The following is a 20,907-nucleotide window of genomic DNA, read 5'->3' on the forward strand; positions in this document are numbered from 1 at the left end:
TTTTTTTTACTCACAGCCCTCATCTTTCCCACCACTCAAGGTCCCCAGTGGGTTAGAAATGGTGTTGAGGACTTCCAAGGCCTTATGTAGTTCTGAGGTGGTGAGGATGCTAAGATTCTGAGTCAGTTGCTGGTGACCTTGCTGAGGAACATGTGGGTGGGCTCTCCCGAGGTCCAGAGAGAGACAGATTCAAAATATGCACCATCTCTGTGGATGTGATCTGGTCTTGGAGCTGAGGGTTCAGTCCCAGGACTCCAAGCAGGCTCAAAAGCTTGCTGGCTGTGTGATCTCAGACACTTTGCTTAACTACTCTGTGTCTTCATCTCCTCAACTGTAAAACCAGAATCAGTGGTCCTATCTGCCAAGGATGTGTGAGGATTAAATGATGCCATACCTTGAAAGAGATGCGGATTCGGTCCTTGGGTCAGGAAGATCCCCTGGAGAAGGAAATGGCATCCCACTCCAGTATTCCTGCCTGGAGAATCCCCATGGACAGAGGAGCCTGGCAGGCTATGGTCCATAGGGTTGCAAAGAGTCAGACACGACTGAAGTGACTGAGCACGCACACATACCTTGAAAGCATGTAGAACAGAGCCTGGAAAATGTCAGGCCCCCTTTTGCTTTTGGTGGCTGTTCAGTTGCTCAGTCGTGTCGGATTCTTTGTGACCCTGTGGATTGCAGCACACCAGGCCTCCTTGTCCTTCACTCTCTCCCCGAGTTTGCCCAAGTTCATGTCCACTGAATCAGTGATGCCTTCCAACCATCTCATCCTCTGTCACCCTCTTCTCCTTTTGCCTTCAATCTTTCCCAGCATCAGGGTGTTCTCTGATGAGTTAGCTGTTCATGTCAGGTGGCCAAAGTACTAGAGTTTCAACCTTGGCAATAGTACTTCCAATTGAATATGCAGGGTTGATTTCCTTTAGAATTGACTGGTTTGCTTTTGGTATGTGTATCCAAAGGGTCAGAGATTTTGAGGTCAGGTTTGCTTGCTTCTTCTATATTTCTGCTGTGCTATAAGGAAGCAGGTTTCAGTGGCATTGGGTTCTTTAGAGCCTGTGGTATTTGATCTCAGAAGATGAATCTCTCTTAAAAGCTGGCATTAAAGATAGATATAGGCGGGGTTTCCAAGGTCTGTGGATTCCACGCTTCTTTGGGCAGCCCCATTTAATCTCTTGGTGGCTGGCATTCAGAGGGAAGTGGGACTGCCTTGCCTGTAGCACAGTGTGGGTCGTGGACTCATCCTGATTACCTGAGAATTTGGCTTTTTATAAACTTGTGCCTGTCCAAAAAGAGCAATTATGAGGTATACCTTTCTCTTTGATTGGCTTATCAGCAGCTTGAAACAGTTGAACTGGGAGCACTTTTTCTAACCCACCAATGAGAATGTTAAAGGGGAAAAGAAAATGCAGTGGAAGTACTCATAAGAATAAATAAGGCAAGGGTTTGAACTCTCAGCCAGAGATGTCTGTGACCACCACAGACCACCACACATCTTGAGCAGACATTAGTTATTTAAACCATTAGGAATATTAGGTTTAATATTGTCTCAGGGAGCTTTCTCTTTGGTTCAGACATTTTTAGCAATCTCAAGGGTTTATGTTTCACTTGGGGATATCAAGGTGCTTAAGGAATGTCTTTTCTACTTTTCTGTTGGGCTTTTATTTTAAATGAGAAATTATAGGATACTAGTTTTTGTATCTGTTTAGTAATCAGCAACCAGTATTTATTGACACCTACTGTGTACATATGTCTGGGGCAAATCACAAACATTGGGAATGTTGGGATAACAATGGCAGAGTTGACAGTAAAATTGTGACAGTTGGGAACTTGCTTTGGTATCTTACTGATTCTTCAAGTGGTACAGAGATTTCAAAATCCATGGCTCTGTTTCTGCTTGCAACATACCTATTGTTGGAAAACTTAAGTGGTTTTGACTTGTTATGGTGAAATTCCTTTTGACAAATTAAATTTGAGGTATTTTTGATGCCTAAAATTGTATTTAATCCTGTGTGATGCTTTAGATTGTAGGTGTTGGGAAATTTCCATCCATCTGCATGGATGAAGCTGGGAAGAAGCCATCTGCTCTAAGTCCTCCTCCTGGCATGTTGAGCATCCATGTCCCCTCTGACCCTGACTGGCAGCCTCCTGGCCCCATCCTTGCTGGGTGTTGGCTCTCATACCTTGCCTGCCTGTCTCATGGCTTCATGATGGAGATAATGGGCCACTTTCAAGCATCTTTGGGGGAAGATAGAGGCCATCCTAATAGTGAGAGTGAGCTGTCTATGGCCCCACTCTTAGCTCTACTCACCACTATCAGGCAGGCCTGTTGAGTTTTCTTCTCCAAATGCACCTCTTTTTCTTGTCATTTTCACCACAGAAGTCTGGGCTGGTCTCCCTGCCTGCTGTTTCTCAGTCCTCTCTGTCTGGCATACTGCTGCTAGGTAATGTCCATTCAATTTTATTTCTATCATATCAACCCTATTTCTTTAATGTTGAGTTAGTTTCTATTGTACAGGAAAATGAATCTGCTGCTGCTGCTGCTAAGTCACTTCAGTCGTGTCCGACTCTGTGTGACCCCATAGACAGCAGCCCACTAGGCTCTGGGATTCTCCAGGCAAGAACACTGGAGTGGGGTGCCATTGCCTTCGCCACGAATCAGCTCTACATATACATATATCCCCTCTTTTTTGGATTTTCTTCCCATTTAGGTCACCACAGAGCATTGAGTAGAGTTACCTAAGCTGTACAATAGGTTCTCATTAGTTATCTATTTTATGCTATGCTATGCTAAGTCAGTTCAGTCGTGTCCGACTCTGTGCGACCCCATAGACGGCAGCCCACCAGGCTTCCCTGTCCCTGAGATTCTCCAGGCAAGAACACTGGAGTGGGTTGCCATTTCCTTCTCCAGTGCATGAAAGTGAAAAGTGAAAGTGAAGTCGCTCAGTCGTGTACTACCCTCAGCGACCCCATGGACTGCAGCCTTCCAGGCTCCTCCATCCATGGGATTTTCCAGGCAAGAGTACTGGAGTGGGGTGCCATTGCCTTCTCCTATCTATTTTATACATAGTATCAATAGTATATGTATGGAAGTTCCAGTCTCCCAATTTATCCCACCCTTTCCTTCCTGCTTTAGTGTCCATATGTTTGTTCTTTACGTCTGTGTCTTTATTTCTGTTTTTCAAATAAGATCATCATGCCATTTTTCTAGATTCCACATATACTTGTTAATACACAATATTTGTTTTTCTCTTTCTGACTTATCCCACTCTGTACAACAGTCTCAAGGTCCATCCATGTTTCTACAAATGACCCAATTTCATTCCTATTTTAGGCGGAGTAATACTCCATTGTATATGTACTACATTTTCTTATTCCATTTCTCTGCTGATGGACTCTTAGGTTGCTCCCATGTACCTGCTATTGTAAATAGTGCTGCAATGAACATTGGGGTGCATGTATCTTTCTAAATTATGGTTTCTCTGGTTATATGCCCCGTAGTGGGATTTCTGGGTCATATGGTAGCTCTCCATACTGTTCTCCATAGTGGCTGTGTCAATTTACATTCCCACCAAAAGTGCAAGAGGGTTCCCATTTCCCCACACCCTCTCCAGCATTTATTGTTTGTAGGTTTTTTGATAATGGCCAATATCAGCCCTATTTAAAAGGCCTCTGTTTGTCACTCCTCAGAGCACCTCTGAATACTTCTTGGATCTGGGTCTGAATTTTAAACCCATCTGTTTCTTTCTCCCAGCCCTCTGCAAATCTGACCCAGTCTGCTGTTTCCCAGACCATCCATTGCTCCCTGAGGCTGCTCCTTATACTTCCATCATGTCATGCTTCTCTGATCCCATTTCCAGTCTGTATTTTCTCCTGAGATCTTCTACCACCCCTGGCCTCCAGCTCCTTTAGCACGGAGGCCTCTCTGTGGACAAAATGTACCTGCCTTTTTGCTTCTCTCAAAGACAGAATTGCCTTCTGGTAGTTGACAGTGCACACGCTCTGGCTACTGCTTTCTCTAGAGTATTCCGTGAGTCGCTGGTCTCCTCCTCTGCTCTGTAGGTTTCTGGAGAGCGTAGACTGTCTTGCTTCTCCACGGTGGTCAGAGCTCTGATGGATTTGGTGTGGGAGTGACTTGGGAGGGTCAAGGACAGCTCCTGGGTGTGGGGTGGGGGTAGCTCTCTGGACCATGGTCCTGTTTTCTACCATGGGAAGACCAGGGAAGGAATGCTTTTGGTAGGGACAATCAGGGCTTTGTTTGAAAACAAGTCTGAGAAAACTTTAGACAATGAGCTGGAGATAGCAACTGGATGTGGTAATTGTCTATAAAATCCTGGTACCAACATCCTGGGAAAGACTGAAGCTGGGGATGAAGACAAATGAGGCATTTGGAGCTAGAGATAATAAGGCACCTTAGGACAGAAATAGGCAGAGGTAACCACAGAGTAAAATTGGACTCTGCCTTTGTTTAGCAGAGGTCCAGGCAGGGCATGGCTCCAGCACTCCTGGAGGGCTGAGGTGTGGGATCACCACAGATGGGTGTGGAACCTACTTTGCTGTTGTTTTCCCAATACTCACCCGGAAGGCATAATGAATGATGTTGGGAATTATGGAGAGGATTTCTCTGGCTAGAGTCTTGTGTCTTGTGGTCTCTACCCTGCTAATGTGGGAGGGGCCAGATGGTTTCCTCTTGCTTCAGACACAGTGATGGGCTTTGAGAAAATGACACAGACTTTGGCATGTGTCACCGGGAGCTCGGGCAGCCTAGTGGATCAACAGAATTGCAACATTGAGACCTTAAGCAGGAGGAAATGTGTTTGGAGAGAAACTACCTGTAGCTGATAGAAGGTGCTGTGCACAGGAGGCACCCTAATGGGTCATGAGCCCACTGAATCCATGCTAGAAAGCATTCAGCTAAAGAATGAGGTTGTGTCAGCAGCAACAGGCTGGAGCTACTCCATGGGTGTGATGCTAGGAGGGGCAGGTGTGTGGGTAGATGAAGGATGGACATTATCTATTTGATAGCACAGGCACCCAACTATTCTTGGGAGAGGGGGAAGGAGCTGTCAAAGAAGCAAGTTCAGACCCTCAGTCATGTCCAACTTTGTTACCCCATGGACTGCAGCATGTCAGGCCTCCCTGTCCATCACCCTCTCTGAGAGTTTACTCAAACTCATGTCCATTGAGTCGGTGATGCCATCCAACCATCTCATCCTTTGCCATCCCCTTCTCCTCCCTCCTTCAATCTTTCCCAGCATCAGGGTCTTTTCCAATGAGTCAGTTCTTCGCATCAGGTGACCAAAGTATTGGAGTTTTAGCTTCACCATCAGTCCTTCCAATGAATATTCAGGACTGATTTCCTTCAGAATGGACTGGTTGGATCTCCTTGCAGTCCAAGGGACTCTCAAGAGTCTTCTCCAACACCACCGTTCAAAAGCACTAATTCTTTGGTGCTCAGCCTGCTTTATGGTTCAACTTTCACATCCATACATGACTACTGGAAAAACCATAGCTTTGACTAGACGGACCTTTGTTGGCAAGGTAATGTCTCTGCTTTTTAATATGCTGTCTAAGTTGGTCATAGCTTTTTTTCCAAGGGGAAAGGGTCTTTTAATTTCATGGCTGCAGTCACCATCTGCAGTGATTTTGGAGCCCCCAAAAATAAATTCTGTCACTGTTTGCACTGTTTCCCCTTCTATTTACCATGAAGTGATGGACCAGATGCCATGATCTTAGTTTTCTGAATGTTGAGTTTTAAGCCAACTTTTTCACTCTCCCCTTTCACTTTCATCAAGAGGCTCTTTAGTTCTTCTTCACTTTCTGCCATAGGGGTGGTGTCATCTGCATATCTGAAATTATTGATATTTCTCCTGGCAATCTTGATCCCAGCTTGTGCTTCATCCAGTCCAGCATTTCTCGTGATGTATTCTGCATAAGAAGCAATGAGAGTGCCTATTAGAGGAGTCTGCTGCAAACCTCAATCCTGGCCTGAGGGCCCAGACCCAGGGCTGGCAGTGTCCCTCAGTGCTCCCTGACTTCTTTGTATGCATCCCCAGACCTCTATCCCAGCTGTGTCCAGAGGATGGAAGACACCTCCTTCCTTGGCCACCAGGAGGTTTTGGGCTCCAGACACTGCTAACAGAGGAGAAGAGCTCTAACTTTAAATGATGTTCCAGGCTTTAACTATTACATTGGTACTAAACATTTTAAATCACTGAAAATAGGAAAATAGAGTCATTTGTAAGTGATTGAGGACATTTTCTTGTCCAGAAGTGAGTTGACCAGATGTAGGGTGTGCCCAAGGGCTTCATCCAGAGCCTGGGAGGAGCTGGCTCCCTGAGTGGATTTAGACAGAAGATGTTTGGGCAGTAAATTTGTTCTCAGATTGCACCATCTACTTGTCCAGGTTATACAGAGGACAGAGAGGAGTTGGGCTGAATAGATCCCTGGGGCTCTCTACGACTTAGAGTCATGGAGAAGGTGAGAAACTGACCGGAAACACTCAGGAGGGTGGAGCTTGTCAGAAGAGTGTGGAAGCAAGAAGTCAAGAAAAGTAAGTATGTCAAGGAAGTGAGGACAGGAGATCATGGGTCAATTTGGTGCCAGGGAGGGTGTTGGCAACTTTGCAGGAACAGTTAGTGTGAACAAGAGTGACTTGGAGAAAGCTGAGGAGGAAAAGGGAGGTGAGAGTGGAGAGGGCACCATCAACAATGCTATTGATAGTTCATTTAATGGAGGTACCATAAGTTGTTGAACTGGTCCCATGATAGACATTGTTTCCCATCTGCATGTTAAAGACTTTGCTGCAATCAGTGGTGCTGTATGTAAGTCTTTTATCTTGTTTCTGAGTGTATTTAGAGGATGCATTTCTGAAGGTAGAACTGCTGGATGAAAGGGTCTATGCGTCTTTCATTCTGTCAGGGATATGACCAGTCTGCTCCCATAGAGGCTATACCAACTTACACATTCTCACTGATGTAGGTACTTTACCTACAAAGTCTTATCAAGCTTAAATCTTTGGCTGTGAAAGTTGATTTTTAGTATAAGCTTTAATTTGTATTCTTACTATGGTAAAGCTGAGAATCTTGTCATATTTTCAAGAGCCATTTATTTCCTGTGTGAACTCTTTGTTCATATCTTTTACCCATTTTCCATTGGGTTTTTGATGTTTTCTTTATTGACTTATATTAGGACAGTTATCTCTTTGATTGTGAAATGTTGCCATTTTTTCTTGTGCATGAAGTTTTATGATATTGTGTCAATATTTTCTTTTCTGGCTTCTGTATCATTTTAAGAGATTTTTAAAAAGTCTTCCAAGTTTTCTTTTAGTACTCTTATGGTTTCATCACAAACAAATTAAATTTGTGATCCATCTAGGATCTATTTGCATACTTGTATAAATATAAGATAGGAACTCAACTTACTTTTTCCTAGATGGTTACCCAGGCACTTAAATGACCTCACTGGGTAACTTTTCCCCTCAACTGATATACATTACGACATTTATTCTGTAGGGGAGGAAAAAACTTTTGTGCTCTACCCTCCTATGTTCTTTGCCTGGGACCCTAAAATAAAGACTAACAGAAGACAGAGTAATGAGAGAAAGATGAACTGTTGATTAAAGCATGCAGTGCATATACACACAGTGAAACTCAGCAATGAGTAACACAAAGAAGTGGTTAGAACTTGGGCTTATATCTTAATTGAAGGATACATCTGTACAGAATTGACAAGGCACAAGGAAAAAGACTGAGTTTCTAGGGGTGACAAATTGTGGGAAGATAAAATGCATGAGGGAACTAATGGATAATAATAGTTAGGAACAAGGTTTGCTATGCAGATTCCGCTGGTGCATTTCTTAGTTGATCAAGGTCTAGCATTGTCTCCGGCTTCCCTGGTGGCTCAGAGGGTGTAGAATCTGCCTGCAATGCAGGAGACCCAGGTTCGATCCCTGAGTCAGGAAGATCCTGGGAAGAGGAAATCGCAACCCACTCCAATATTCTTGCCTGGAGAATTCCATGGTCAGGCCATCAGCTACAGTCCATTGGGTCACAAAGAGTAAGACATGACTGAGCAACTAACACACACACACAGCATTGTCTCCAGTTGTCCTTCCAGGTAGAGAGGAGAAAGAAATACCTTTGAAAATTCATGTCCTAATTTTAGGCAAATAGGGGAAGTGCAGGGTGCTTTTCTTATATCTGCTTCTTCTCAATTGCCTTCAGGTCAAAATGATCCTTAGACCAGAGAGGCATATTTGAGGGTGGCAGGTTCTACTTATCTACACATTCTACATACCTCTACTTTTTGTTTCTTCATGAAGTTGATTGCAATTTGTGATTATATGTGTGTGTTTGTTGCACACCCAACCCACTAGAATATGAGTGATAAGTGTAGAAATAACCCAGATGTCCTGTTTTTCTTCTTTTTATTGTTTTAGTCTATAAAATATGTGTGTGTGTGTGTGTGTGTGTGTGTGTGTTTGGGGAGATAAGGTAGGCAGCAATGAGATTGTGAGTAGGGAATAAGGTGATGCTGCATGATTTCAAAGGGTCTAGTACTGTATTCCAATGAAAAAGCTATTAAATCTCAAGGGTACTGGCTCTAACAATAAGAATTTTAGACTGAAAAAGGGATGATGGTGAAATCATAAGAAAGTAAAGATTAGCATATAGGGCTGGCTATTGAAGCCAGTAATTGTACTCTCAGATGACTCTGGAGGTGCCAAACATTCCATTTTCATATTAACTGAACTCCAAGGTCATGGTTGACTTACCAAAATGGGATCTCACTGGACAGAATGTTAGGATGCAATTTCCATGATTAAAAACAGGGCAAAAGCACAACTGGAGGCTCGAACTAGGATTAAATGGACTTATACAAAGGCTAAATAATGATTGCTAAATGAACCAGTTGAAATAATACTCATCACCAAGAGGCACTCTGCTAGGGAGTAAGGAGGGACAATAAAAATTGTTACAGTTAAATTAGACTTTGAAGTTCAAGCTAATTTCAGTCATCTAACTATTGCGCTTATTAATAGTTATGTCACATTTCTATTTCAAACAGAAATGAATACCATCAACCTGATTGAAATGAGAATTCACACTCATGAGGAATACGGTCATTAGAAACAAGTTTCTGCCAATGATGAAAGGAGAGCATTTTTTCTGAAAAGTAGCTTGGTTTGCAAACCTCCTTGGGGATTCTAAAGACTGGCTCACAAGGGGGATCCCTAGGACTTCCCTGAGTCCCTGAGCTCTGAGACATTTCTAGAAGGTCTTACATTTGCAAAGTTTAAGGCCAAAAGATTGAGTCTCTGAACATGCCCTGAGATGGCTGCTTATCTGTCTATGGGAGGGATAGAGATAATGGGATTTGTTTGATAGACCATGTTTATTATTTGCAACATTTTCACCACAATCCCATTCTTAATGCTCACTGGTCTTTCCCAACTCCCTAAGTGGTACATAGTAGCAAGGCCTGTTGCCCAAGCTTAGTGGCTTGACTCCGTGGGACATTTGATGATGTGTAAAAGCTACATACTAAAGTAGACATTTGACATTTCTTTCTTGAAGCCTGTCATCCAAGACCAGTTTTTTTCCTCTTGCATATTGGTGGAAGGGAAAAGAAATCTGATGCTTACTAGGGGTATTTAAAAAATGACTAACTGGAAATTTTTCACCAAATAATGTCTTTCTAGCCTGCTGGGACTATCAGAGACTGAACTGCTTTGCTCAGCTAAATATATCATTTAATATAACACACACAGTGCAGACAGGCATCAAACTTTAAAAAAATTAAACAGATACAATATAGTAACTTTTTTAAAAATGCATGCTTCTCTAGAGAAATGACTCGACTCTATTCAATAAGGCGTTTACCTTTAGAAAATACTTCGGATGATCATTTTGAGAGAACCACTTTTAGAATAATAGTATTTTAAAATAAATGACTAAGGATAAACATTAAAAAATTTGTTTCTTTCAAATAAACTTTTTCTGCGTCATGATGATTCATTGTCTACAGTTTTTATGGCATCTGAACTTTTAGAATAGTATTTCTTTCTCTTTTCTCTACAATGAGTTGAATGGCAAATGTAAAGCTTATCTTAATAGTCTCTTGCTTAATTTGACAAGGTCATATTTCTCTTAAAAGCATTCTATTGTGACAGTAATAATGTTTAGATGATAGAAATAATTGCAAGAAGTATTCAGCTGAAAAAGTTTTGAAATGTTACTGAGGACCCATTATCTTCTTTATTATTCAATGTGTCTCCAATTCCTATTTATTATTTTTTTTAATGTTCTTTTACTATTTTGTCCTTTTCCATGTGGGAGTTAGAAGTTAACCCAGCTCTTTTCGGGGCTCCTGACTTTGAGGCCTCACTTGGCATATCACTTATCATGTCTCACTGAGGCTGAGTCACAAAACTGTGCTACACATGCATTCAAGCACCCACCAGAGCCACGTTCTGCCCAGCTTCCAGCATCTGGACTATAGCAGCCTCCACCTGGTCTTACTTTTGTACCCACCCACTGCTCCTGTGGGTGCCCGGGGCGGCTCAGTGGTAAAGAATCTGTCTGCAATACAGGAGACGCACGTTCGATCCCCGGGTCAGGAGGATCCCCTGGAGGAGGGCATGGCAATCCACTCTAGTATTCCTGCCTGGAAAATCCTATGGACAGAGGAATGTGGCAGGCTACAGTCCACAGGGATGCAAAGAATTGGACATGACTGAGCATGCATGCACTGCTTCATGCCTCCTGCCCCGGACAGGCCTGTGGGTCAGACGCTCTGCAGCTGGTCCTCCTGTCAGTCCCCCTTGGTACCTACATTCCTTGTCTCCTTCCTCAAGACTGTGCCCAGCACATTGTAGCTACTCTAGAAATGCCTGCACAGAGCCTCATTTCTGGCTCATTTGTATACCCCCGGAGTTCCTCTCCTCTTTCAAAACTCTCTTGATTTTATGATATTTAGTAACTGCAGAAGCTGGGAATAACACTCAGAGGACTGAATTTCTTTTAATTACATTCTGACTCACTTCAGAAGGATCTTGATCAATAGCAGTGCTTGATTAGGATTGGGCCTTGTGCCATGACCACAGCAATGGAGAGAACATCCAGAAAAGTACACTTCAGCGCTTCATGGCACTGATTTTCTAAAATGGAATCTTAACCAAATGTTGAAAAAGAAAAAAGCAAGTGTGGCATTGATACATCTTACAGCCTTAGGAAATGGTCATTGCAACAGATAGAACTATGATACTGGCAGTCAGACGTTCTAAGATACACTGCTTGTAGATTTTTTATTTTGTTTTTTGTACATGTAGACAATCTGGGTTATGTAATCCTGATGGATGTGATAAAATGGATCTCTCTTCCTGTCCTCTTAGGGAAGCCATCAGCCGGGTTTGTGAAGCTGTCCCTGGATCCAAGGGAGCCTTCAGGAAGAGAAAGGTACCGTCCTCCCAGCTCTATGTCTGCCTGTGTCTCCTTCGCTTTTCCCCACTTCTGTCACCACACAGCATCTTTAATCACACGCCTTGTTCAGTTTCTCTTTCCCATGGCTTGGCTGTTGTCACTTTTTTTTTTGGCTGAGCAGTGGGGAACCAAGAGTCATCTGTTGGTTTAAAGAGGGTAACTTACAGTGACAATGACTTTTGTCACTTTTAAAAACAAAAAGAGCTTAGTTTCCCTCTTTGCCATATGGTCGATGAGGACAGTTAGCTCTCAAGGCTAACTGATAGGGTTGCCAAAGTCAACACCCAAGGTCTACACTTAAAGCCCTGTAAACCAGGGCCAGATGCTCTTCTCAGCTTTTCTGTACATTAATTAATTTCATTAGAGCAACTCTTTGTGGTTGATGCCCTCAGGGATGTACTGGTAAAAGTTGAGCAACAGGCTCTTGAGGCTGGAGATGGAGACTGAGAAGCACTAAATTGGTCTTGTTTGCCAGTTTCCATGGTGTAAATGCTCCACTGTGGCCAATTTCAAGCTCTAACCTGATATCCCTAAAGGGGAGTTGGGAAGAAGTATGTTTTAAGTCACTGTTACACAACATCCCTGCCACATGTCATGGACATAAGTAACCTGAAGAGCACGGGCATGCATACTCAAGTCTCTTGGTCACGTCCGACTCTTTGTGACCCCATGCCCTGTAGCCTGCCAGGCTCCTCTGTCCGTGGAATTTTCCAGGCAAGGATACTGCAGTGGGATGCCATTTCCTTCTCTAGGGGATCTTTCTGACTCAGGGATCGAACCCGAGTCTTCTGCATCTCCTGTACTGGTAGGTGGATGCTTTACCACTGAGTCACCAACCTGAACAGCATAGCTAATACATAATGTAGCAACAATTAGGAAGTGATGAGTTTTGAGTATTTATTGCTTGTTTTACAAATGTAATTGATTTAATTGTAAGTCTACATAAATTAATTTTAAGTAGCAGCTCCTTTTAATGACCAGCTCATGTTGTTGTTCAGTCACTCAGTCATGTCCAACTCTTTGTCACCAGCTCATAAAACTCCTAAAAAATTAATAATTGGCTTTCTTTAGCTAGAACAAACCAGCTCTAGAATACCACTGGCTATCCCCATTTTACAGATGATAGAAACTGAGGTACAGGGATGGGAACTTACAGTGTGAGAAGGTGGTGGAGCTTCTCAAGCTCAGGCCGCCTGGCTTCAGGGGTTGCACTTTTAATTCCTTGACCTTTTCATCCTGAAGGTGGTTGGACCAGAAAGGAAAAAAAAAAAAAAAAAACTTGATTAAGAGAAAACATAGAAAAACTCCTTCCTTAAGTGTCTAGTATATATGTAATTAAATACCCACCATCTGGACTTTTCTAAGCCTGGACTGAATGGTGGGGAGTTCGTGCATCCCTGTCTTCGAGTCTGTCCCAAGGCTGAGGTTCTGGGGCAGGTTGTGTCATTGCCTCCGCTGCTTCCAAGGCTGTGGGTCAGCTCTGTTTTCATAGCTTGCAGACATTTGTGAACCCACAGAGTAACTGGATTTCAGGCAGATAATTTTGGATGAAGGCTCAACTTGATGCGCTAGCCTGTGTTTCAATCAGCCCAGGGCAGACATAGAGGACCAGGCAGGCTCCAAAATTTTGCAAACAGGAATGCTTTTATAGTCACATGGTACTTGACCAGCAGTTCTCAGGGTTCCCTCACGATCCTCTTGACAAAAGTGGGGGAAGCAATTTCTATTTTGAGGCTCCACTCTGGTATACTTAATCAGAATCTCCTGGGTGGGCCTCAGGCATCTCTGTTTTTAAATAGCTCTGGCAGGGGATTCAAAAATAGTGCCTGCCTGGTTAAGAACTAGTATGCATTGGCATCTTAGAAGAGGGCATGTTCTAATCTGAAAGGGAAGGATGGTGGGGCAGTTGGTCCCTGTGCCAAGGACAATTCTGGAGGACTGTTTAATGCACCAGTTGGAGCAGAACTGGGTCTGTCCGTCCTTGTGCTGGCCCCAGACCCAACAGTTTTAACTGGACCATTTGATTGTTCATCAGCCCCATGAGCTGGCCCATTTAGTCTAGTCCTGAGTAGTTTCCTGGTGGGATGAAACCAGTTTCTGAGGCTGCAAAACTTGTGGCCCGTGATGCTTTTCTGAGGCTTATGAGTGACCCCCATGAGACTGCATCCCAGACGAGCTGCCTGGTGTACTGACACCTCTGACCTTCCTGCAGGGTTCTCATCTCAGTGTGTGCATGTTAGGTGTTTTAGTTTGCATACTGCATACTCTAGAATTGATGTGTTAGGGTCAGATCTCACCCTCCCAGCTCATTTCTGTGACATTGCCTTCATGGGCCTGATGAGAGGGGATGGTGGAGGTTGGAGGTGTGGCGGATAGAACAGCGTGGGGGCCCTGACAGTGTGGCCTCCCTAGAATGGAAAGCTAAAATAATGCTTCTTCATTTCACAGCCTCCGAGCAAAATGTTGTCTAGCATCTTGGGCAAGAGCAACCTCCAGTTTGCAGGCATGAGCATTTCCCTGACCATTTCCACCGCCAGCCTGAACCTGCGGACGCCGGACTCCAAACAGGTCTGTAGGTGCCCAGGCCCTGCCGTGCCCAGAACCCCCAAACCATGGCTGCTTGAAAGGGCTTCCCATTTCCAGCTTTATCGGGTCCCTGTGAAACATATTTGTATAAACTTTCACCAGTATACAAACTCTGGCCACTTTTAAAGTTCATCAAGTGAGTGATAGCTGGAATTGGGTCTTTTGAATTCTGATATAAACCTTTTTTTGTTGGGGGAGGGAAGGAAAATGCATGAAATCAGTGATATACTTAGAGTTAAAAAGAGGTGTATTTGTATATGCAGAAGTTTCCTATCAATGTCCCTTTGCCCCATTTTGTTTTCTCTTATGCTGTATTTTGTTGGTTCTACAGCCCACATTTAATTTTCACATCTATCGTCTTTGAAATGGTCACATGCTGTGGTTTAATTGATAGCATTTTTAATTTCTTAGTGGGTCATTATTTTGGAGGCTCTCGCGGTTGAGACTGTCATGGAGTTGACGTGACATGGTGCATCTGTGGCATGCCCAGTGTGGAGGGGTCCTGGCTGACTGAGGTGGGGGTGATGAAGCTTACTGAGGCAAACTCTGTTAAGATAGTTGGGTTTTTCCACATTGTCTGTCATTTAAGTTTCTTTGACTGTTAGTTCCTTCAGCTGGGAAAATGGGTGTATGAGTAGCTATCCTGGAACCAAGAGAACTTTGGTTCTGAAGGCCAAAGGAAGTAAAGGAGGTGAACACGCTCAGTTCAGTCTGGGGTTCTGTTGGCAGCAGTGTAAGCTGGGATTCAGGTGTGTCTCCATGGAGGAGGCTGGGCAATCCACAGACCTCTGAGTGACATACTTCCCCACTCTGCAGTGTGTTACCAGGGATGCCCAGGGTTACCTTCATCTTACTAAACATAGTCATATTTATTGATTTCCACACCCTCAAGTAAGCAAGCAGCATGCCCAGCTTCATTTAGGATGAATAGGACACCACCTCCAACCCCAGATGCTGAAGTAAATTCTAGATCTGGCATAGAAACGAGAGGCAATGCCTAGGCTGTGCTTTGGCATACTGCATGCCACTTCTCCCTCCATTCCTTTGTTCTCACTCAACTGATGGATAATTCCTTCTCACCGGCCCTTCTGAGGGATGGGTAACCAGTCCTCTGGTGGTAGATTAGAAACATGCAATGGGCTCAGCCTTTCTCTGGAGCTGCCTCTAGCTGAGCACTGTGGTGACTTGGGGTGTAGCACGCTTGAGCATGAAAACTAATGAGATAGGTTTCCTCAGGGTTTCCCTCACATGCCCACTTTCATTCTTTTTTTTCAAATTGAAGTATAGTTGATTTACAATGTTTTGTAAATTTCTATTGTACAGCAAAGTGATTCAGTTATATATGTATTTATATATGTATATTCTTTAAAAAATTCTTTTCCATTGTGATTTATCACATGATATTGAATATATTTCCCTGTGCCGTAGTGTAGGACCTTGTTGTTTATTCATTCTCTATATAATGGTTTACATTTGCTAATCCCCGACTCTCAATGTTTCCCTCCTGCCCTCTCTCCCCTTGGCAACTGCAATCTGTTCTCTTCCATTTTTATTGCACGTGACTGTTGCATCTTTTGTTTCTAGGAATCCTCAGGCCATGGTCCTCAATTCTGTGAGATCATTGTAATTCCACATTATACTTCATGTCCCACCTCAAAAAATAAAAAGAGAGAGAGAGGCAGACTCTCAGAGCAGAAAGGATGAGGTCACAGTGGTTGGCCTTCCCCATCCTGGGGTAGGGGGCTGGTTGGGTATGTCCTGGTCTCATCGTCCTGCCCTTGGGAGGGTGTGCTAGGCTCAAGAGTCCTGGGAGATGCCAGTACAGATAACATGAGCACAGTCTGAGGGAGATTTGGCAGGAGCCAGAGCCCACATTCCTCAGCCTTTCCCGAGTTTAGGCCTGGCTGTAGCAAATTGAGAAGGAGCTTGAGTGGCCCTGCCCTTCCCAATCCAGAGAGACAACAGAAGTGCAGTGCTAGCTCTCCTCTGCAGAGCTTGCAAGGAGGAGAAACCAGATGAAACACCCTCAGAGCAAAGCACATCCTTTAGTTAATTAGCTCTCATTTTCTTACTCTCCTTTTCAATTTCTACTCTACCCAAAGGGACAACATAAAATCACACAGTAATGGTCATGTTGACCAAATGTGATGTCCATTTTATTCTGACATCTTTGATTTCCAAATCTCAGCTTTAGGGCTGCTTTGGAATAAAAAATTAAAACACTTAACAAGCAGAAATGAACAACTATAGAAGTCACCGTTTGTCATCATTGGGGGACTGCTACGTCCTCATCGCTCTCCTGAGAGCCCCCTACCCCTAGACTAGAGGCAGGAAACAGCTGCAAAAGGCAACCATTAGTTTGATCCAGCTGGGTTTGAGTACAGGCTACAGAGCTGGACTCACTGTTTTTATTCATGTATATGCTCAGGATTTTTCTAGATTATGAGTAGTTTTGTGAGTGCCAACAACTGAAGTAGGCATTTAAAAATATCTCATTTTATCTTGTAATTCAGTTATAGCTTTGCTTTGAGTTTTACTGGCGCACGATCAGAAAAATCCCTTGGATGGTAGGATTACGGCTCTGTGAATTCTGCCTGCCTGCCTGCTGGCGAGGGCCTGAGGGGGCTGTGCAGAAACAAACTTGGTTATGCTGGGCTGGAGGCAAGAGTACTGTTCCCACCCCCGAAAATTTACCTCAGTGTCACTGCATTGTCTTTGGAAAGATAAAAATAGCAGGGAAGACTTATGTAGCTTTTTAAATTTAGGGCAGCTTCTAATTTGCTCAGTGTCTACTGGATTCCTCTGTATGCTGCAGTTGATAATGCTAATGGAAATTTCCCATTTTAAAATTAACTTGGAACATTCTTGCTGGTTTTTAAATTGATCGATGACAAGAGTGCTGGAGAGGGCATTGATTGTGATCTTGGATGTAAGCTAATTCGTGTGCTCATGATACAAACCAGATGAAGCTGGGGACAACCACATTTCCCTCCCCTCCAGCTATGGGGTCTTTAGACCCATTGTCTTTGGAAACAAACTGCACAGTTTTGGTGTGTAGATGAGACGTTTTCCTTCTCAAAGAGGCATGGTTATTAAGACCCTCTGTGTTCAGGTCTCAGCTCTGCCTTTTATTAGCTATAGAGCTTTGAGCCAACTGCTTGCTTAGCCCCTGGGGGCCTCAGGCTCTTCATCTGCAAAATGGGATTGCAATAGTTACATACCTCCCAGGGCTGCTGTGAGACATAAATGAGATAATTCTGGCAAAGTAGTTAAATGAACAGCTGATATGCTGTGAAAGTTCACTCGAGGGTATCTATTATTATTACTTTTATAATTGTTCTTTTCATTGGGTACCAATTTTACCAGTTTCCAGGACACCTTATTGATTTGTATCGTCTGTCAACAGTTTGTTCTCCAAGACGTGGGAAGGGTAATAACGGTGCATCTTGGTTTCTTGTTTTCGGCCTGGCAGATTATAGCGAATCATCATATGCAGTCCATCTCCTTCGCCTCCGGGGGAGACCCGGTAAGTACCCCTGGTGTTGTTTTCGCTTGTTTTCGTCAGAGTTGCTGAGAAGGGACCCTGCTTCAAAAGCATGCCTCTTCGAGCCCTGTAAGGAAATTTAACTGTGATACCAGCTATTTCTGCTCCCATTCCATAAGCTCTTCCTATAGTTTTTTTTAGGGGTGACCCATGGCAGCGACCTACTATTAGATTTCATTTCATTAGTCAAAAGCTGTCAGAAGTCTCCGAAGCAGCAGCTTTAAGGGACAGTGACATAGCTCCCTAGTTTTCAAAGTGGCCGCTGTGTGCCTGACTCTGCCGGTCCTGCTTCATGTACGTTTTTCTCTTGGCTCTCCCCCGGAGTTCTCCATTTGGGGATTTTAAGTTTATTCAAAGGCTGTGAATTTACTTACTCTGACTTATTCATGAATATTTGAAACTGGTATTTTTCTCTCCAAATTTAACACTGTCGTCTTTTAATGATTTGTTTTGCCAACAGGGAAGGAGTTGTGGAGAGAGAGGATAGAGAATAGGAGAATGTTCCAGTTTTTGTTGCTTCTTTTATTAAGAAGGTGGCATGACCAGGGAATTTGCTGTCCACATATGGTCAGGAAATCTACAATACAAGGCTAGCATTCAGTTTCAGGGTCAGGAAAACCATTCCTTCCTCAGGCAGGACAGTATTTTTGTTATCCTTATTGTTGTTTGTATTATTTTATCAAATTGTTGGTAGCCAGTGTTCAGATTTTATGTAAGGCTTACTGGTCCAAGATAGCCTGAGTAATCAATGCATTATATTAATTACTTCTTATCCCAAGGCCAGGGACCTTGTCTATTTCTAGCTGGGAAAGGGGATTTTTCCCAGACTCCATGTTTAACTCATATACCTTTCTTCCACACTCCTACCTGGGTAGCCTGATTGTAAAACTGCTGTTGGCACATTGAAAGCTAAATCAAGGGAGTGATTTCTTCTGCTGGTTCCAGTCTCACATTTCCAAAGGACAGTGTAATCATGACATTGAATATATTCGCTATAGGAAAGCCTGTGCTTGCTGTTCTCTCGCCCACCTGCTGCAGCCTCCATGGAGGTATCACTCCCATCTCCCCAGCATCACTCAGATGCTCCTGCTGGGGAGATACAGGCTGTGTCTCAAGGGTCTGAGACAGAGAGATGCCTGAACCAAGGCCACTGGCAGGAGAGGGACTTGGCCACCCTGCAGATGGCTCTTTGCCCTTAAACCTCTGCTAAAGTGTCACCCTTATGGCAGATAGTGAAGAAGAACTAAAGAGCCTCTTGATGGAAATGAAAGAGGAGAATGAAAAAGTTGGCTTAAAACTCAACATTCAGAAAACTAAGATCATGGCATCTGGTCCCATCACTTCATGGCAAATAGACAGGGAAACAGTGAGAGACTATTTTTGGGGGCTCCAAAATCACTGCAGATGGTGACTGCATCCATGATATTAAAAGACGCTTACTCCTTGGGAGAAAAGTTACAACCAAAGTTACCTAGACAGCGTATTAAAAAGCAGAGACATTACTTTCCCAACAAAGTTACGTCTAGTCAAAGCTATGGTTTTTCCCATAGTCATGTATGGATATGAGAGTTGGACTATAAAGAAAGCTGAGCGCCGAAGAATTGATGCTTTTGAAATGTGGTGTTGGAGAAGACTCTTGTGAGTCCTTTGAACAGCAAGGAGATCCAACCAGTCCATCCTAAAGGAGATAAGTCCTGAATATTCATTGGAAGGACTGATGCTGAAGCTGAAACTGCAATACTTTAGCCACCTGATGCGAAGAATAGACTCATTTGAAAAGACCCTGATGCTGGGAAACATTGAAGGCGGGAGGAGAAGGGGATGACAGAGGATGAGATGGTTGGATGTCATCATCGACTCAATGGACATGAGTTTGAGTAAATTCCAGGAGTTGGTGATGGACAGGGAGGCTTGGCGTGCTGTGATCCATGAGGTCGCAAAGTGTCGGACACAACTGAGTGAATGAACTGAACTGAAATTGTCACAGAATGACCAAAGCATTATTTCAACATCTTATTCAGTGCGTTTCACTGGCTTTAGCCCTATTTCATTCTTAGGGTCTAATTTTCAGAAGTCTTCCAGGATGCTTTCCTCTTCTTTTTTCCTTTCCTTTCCTTCCTTTATTTTCTTTTCAATCCTTTGATTTTTTACCATCCACTGCAAAATGAAATACCTCATTGAGATGTACGTTTAGAAAGTGGAAGTCTTCCATAATCAAGCCCATCCAAGGAGCACTTCTGAAGATTATATCAAGACATGATTACACACTTATCCTCTACCTGTGCTACACATATACTAGACATATACACATGTCTATACTTACATCTGTAGCCAGGTTTAATTATTTTGCACACATATCTATACTTACATATGTTCGGTTCAGTTCAGTTCAGTTGCTCAGTCGTGTCCGACTCTTTGCAACCCCATGAATCGCAGCACGCCAGGCCTCCCTGTCCATCACCAACTCCTGGAGTTCACTCAAACTCACTGTCCATCGACTCAGTGATGCCATCCAGCCATCTCATCCTCTGTCGTCCCCTTCTCCTCCTGCCCCCAATTCCTCCCAGCATCAGAGTCTTTTCCAATGAGTCAACTCTTCGCATGAGGTGGCCAAGGTACTGGAGTTTCAGCTTTAGCATCAGTCCTTCCAAAGAACACCCAGGACTGATCTCCTTTAGAATGGACTGGTTGGATCTCCTTGCAGTCCAAGGGACTCTCAAGAGTCTTCTCCAACACCACAGTTCAAAAGCATCAATTATTTGGCACTCAGCTTTCTTCACAGTCCAACCCTCACATCCACACATGACTACTGGAAAAACCATAGCCTTGACTAGATGGATATTTGTCAGCAAAGTAATGTCTCTGCTTTTGAATATGCATTCTAGGTTGGTCATAACTTTCCTTCCAAGGAGGAAGCGTCTTTTAATTTCATGGCTGCAATCACCATCTGCAGTGATTGTGGAGCCCCAAGAATAAAGTCTGACATTGTTTCTACTGTTTCCCCATCTATTTCCCATAAAGTGATGGGACAAGATGCCATCCATGATCTTCGTTTTCTGAATGTTGAGCTTGAAGCTAACTTTTTCACTCTCTACTTTCACTTTCATCAAGAGGCTTTTGAGTTCCTCTTCACTTTCTGCCATAAGGGTGGTGTCATCTGCATATCTGAGGTTATTGATATTTCTCCCAGCAATCTTGATTCCAGCTTGTGCTTCTTCCAGCCCAGCATTTCTCATGATGTACTCTGCATAGAAGTTAAATAAGCAGGGTGACAATATACAGCCTTGATGTAGTCCT

The 20,907-nt window shown here is 43.5% G+C and overlaps 1 protein-coding gene across 4 annotated transcripts in view; it reads left to right on the forward strand.

The window, feature by feature from the left end:
* Positions 1-20,907, forward strand: part of SHC3 (SHC adaptor protein 3) — a 192,949-nt gene that overhangs the window by 96,155 nt on the left and 75,887 nt on the right. For all 4 annotated transcript variants that reach the window (XM_070795190.1, XM_070795189.1, XM_070795188.1 and 1 more), the window contains 3 exons: positions 11,393-11,456; positions 13,929-14,048; positions 17,539-17,592. In XM_070795190.1, the coding sequence (XP_070651291.1) occupies positions 11,393-11,456; positions 13,929-14,048; positions 17,539-17,592 (238 nt within the window). The remainder of the gene's footprint in view (positions 1-11,392; positions 11,457-13,928; positions 14,049-17,538; positions 17,593-20,907) is intronic.

The sequence above is a fragment of the Bos indicus genome, chromosome 8 (genome assembly GCF_029378745.1).
Source record: "Bos indicus isolate NIAB-ARS_2022 breed Sahiwal x Tharparkar chromosome 8, NIAB-ARS_B.indTharparkar_mat_pri_1.0, whole genome shotgun sequence".
Classification (NCBI taxonomy): Eukaryota; Metazoa; Chordata; class Mammalia; order Artiodactyla; family Bovidae; genus Bos; species Bos indicus.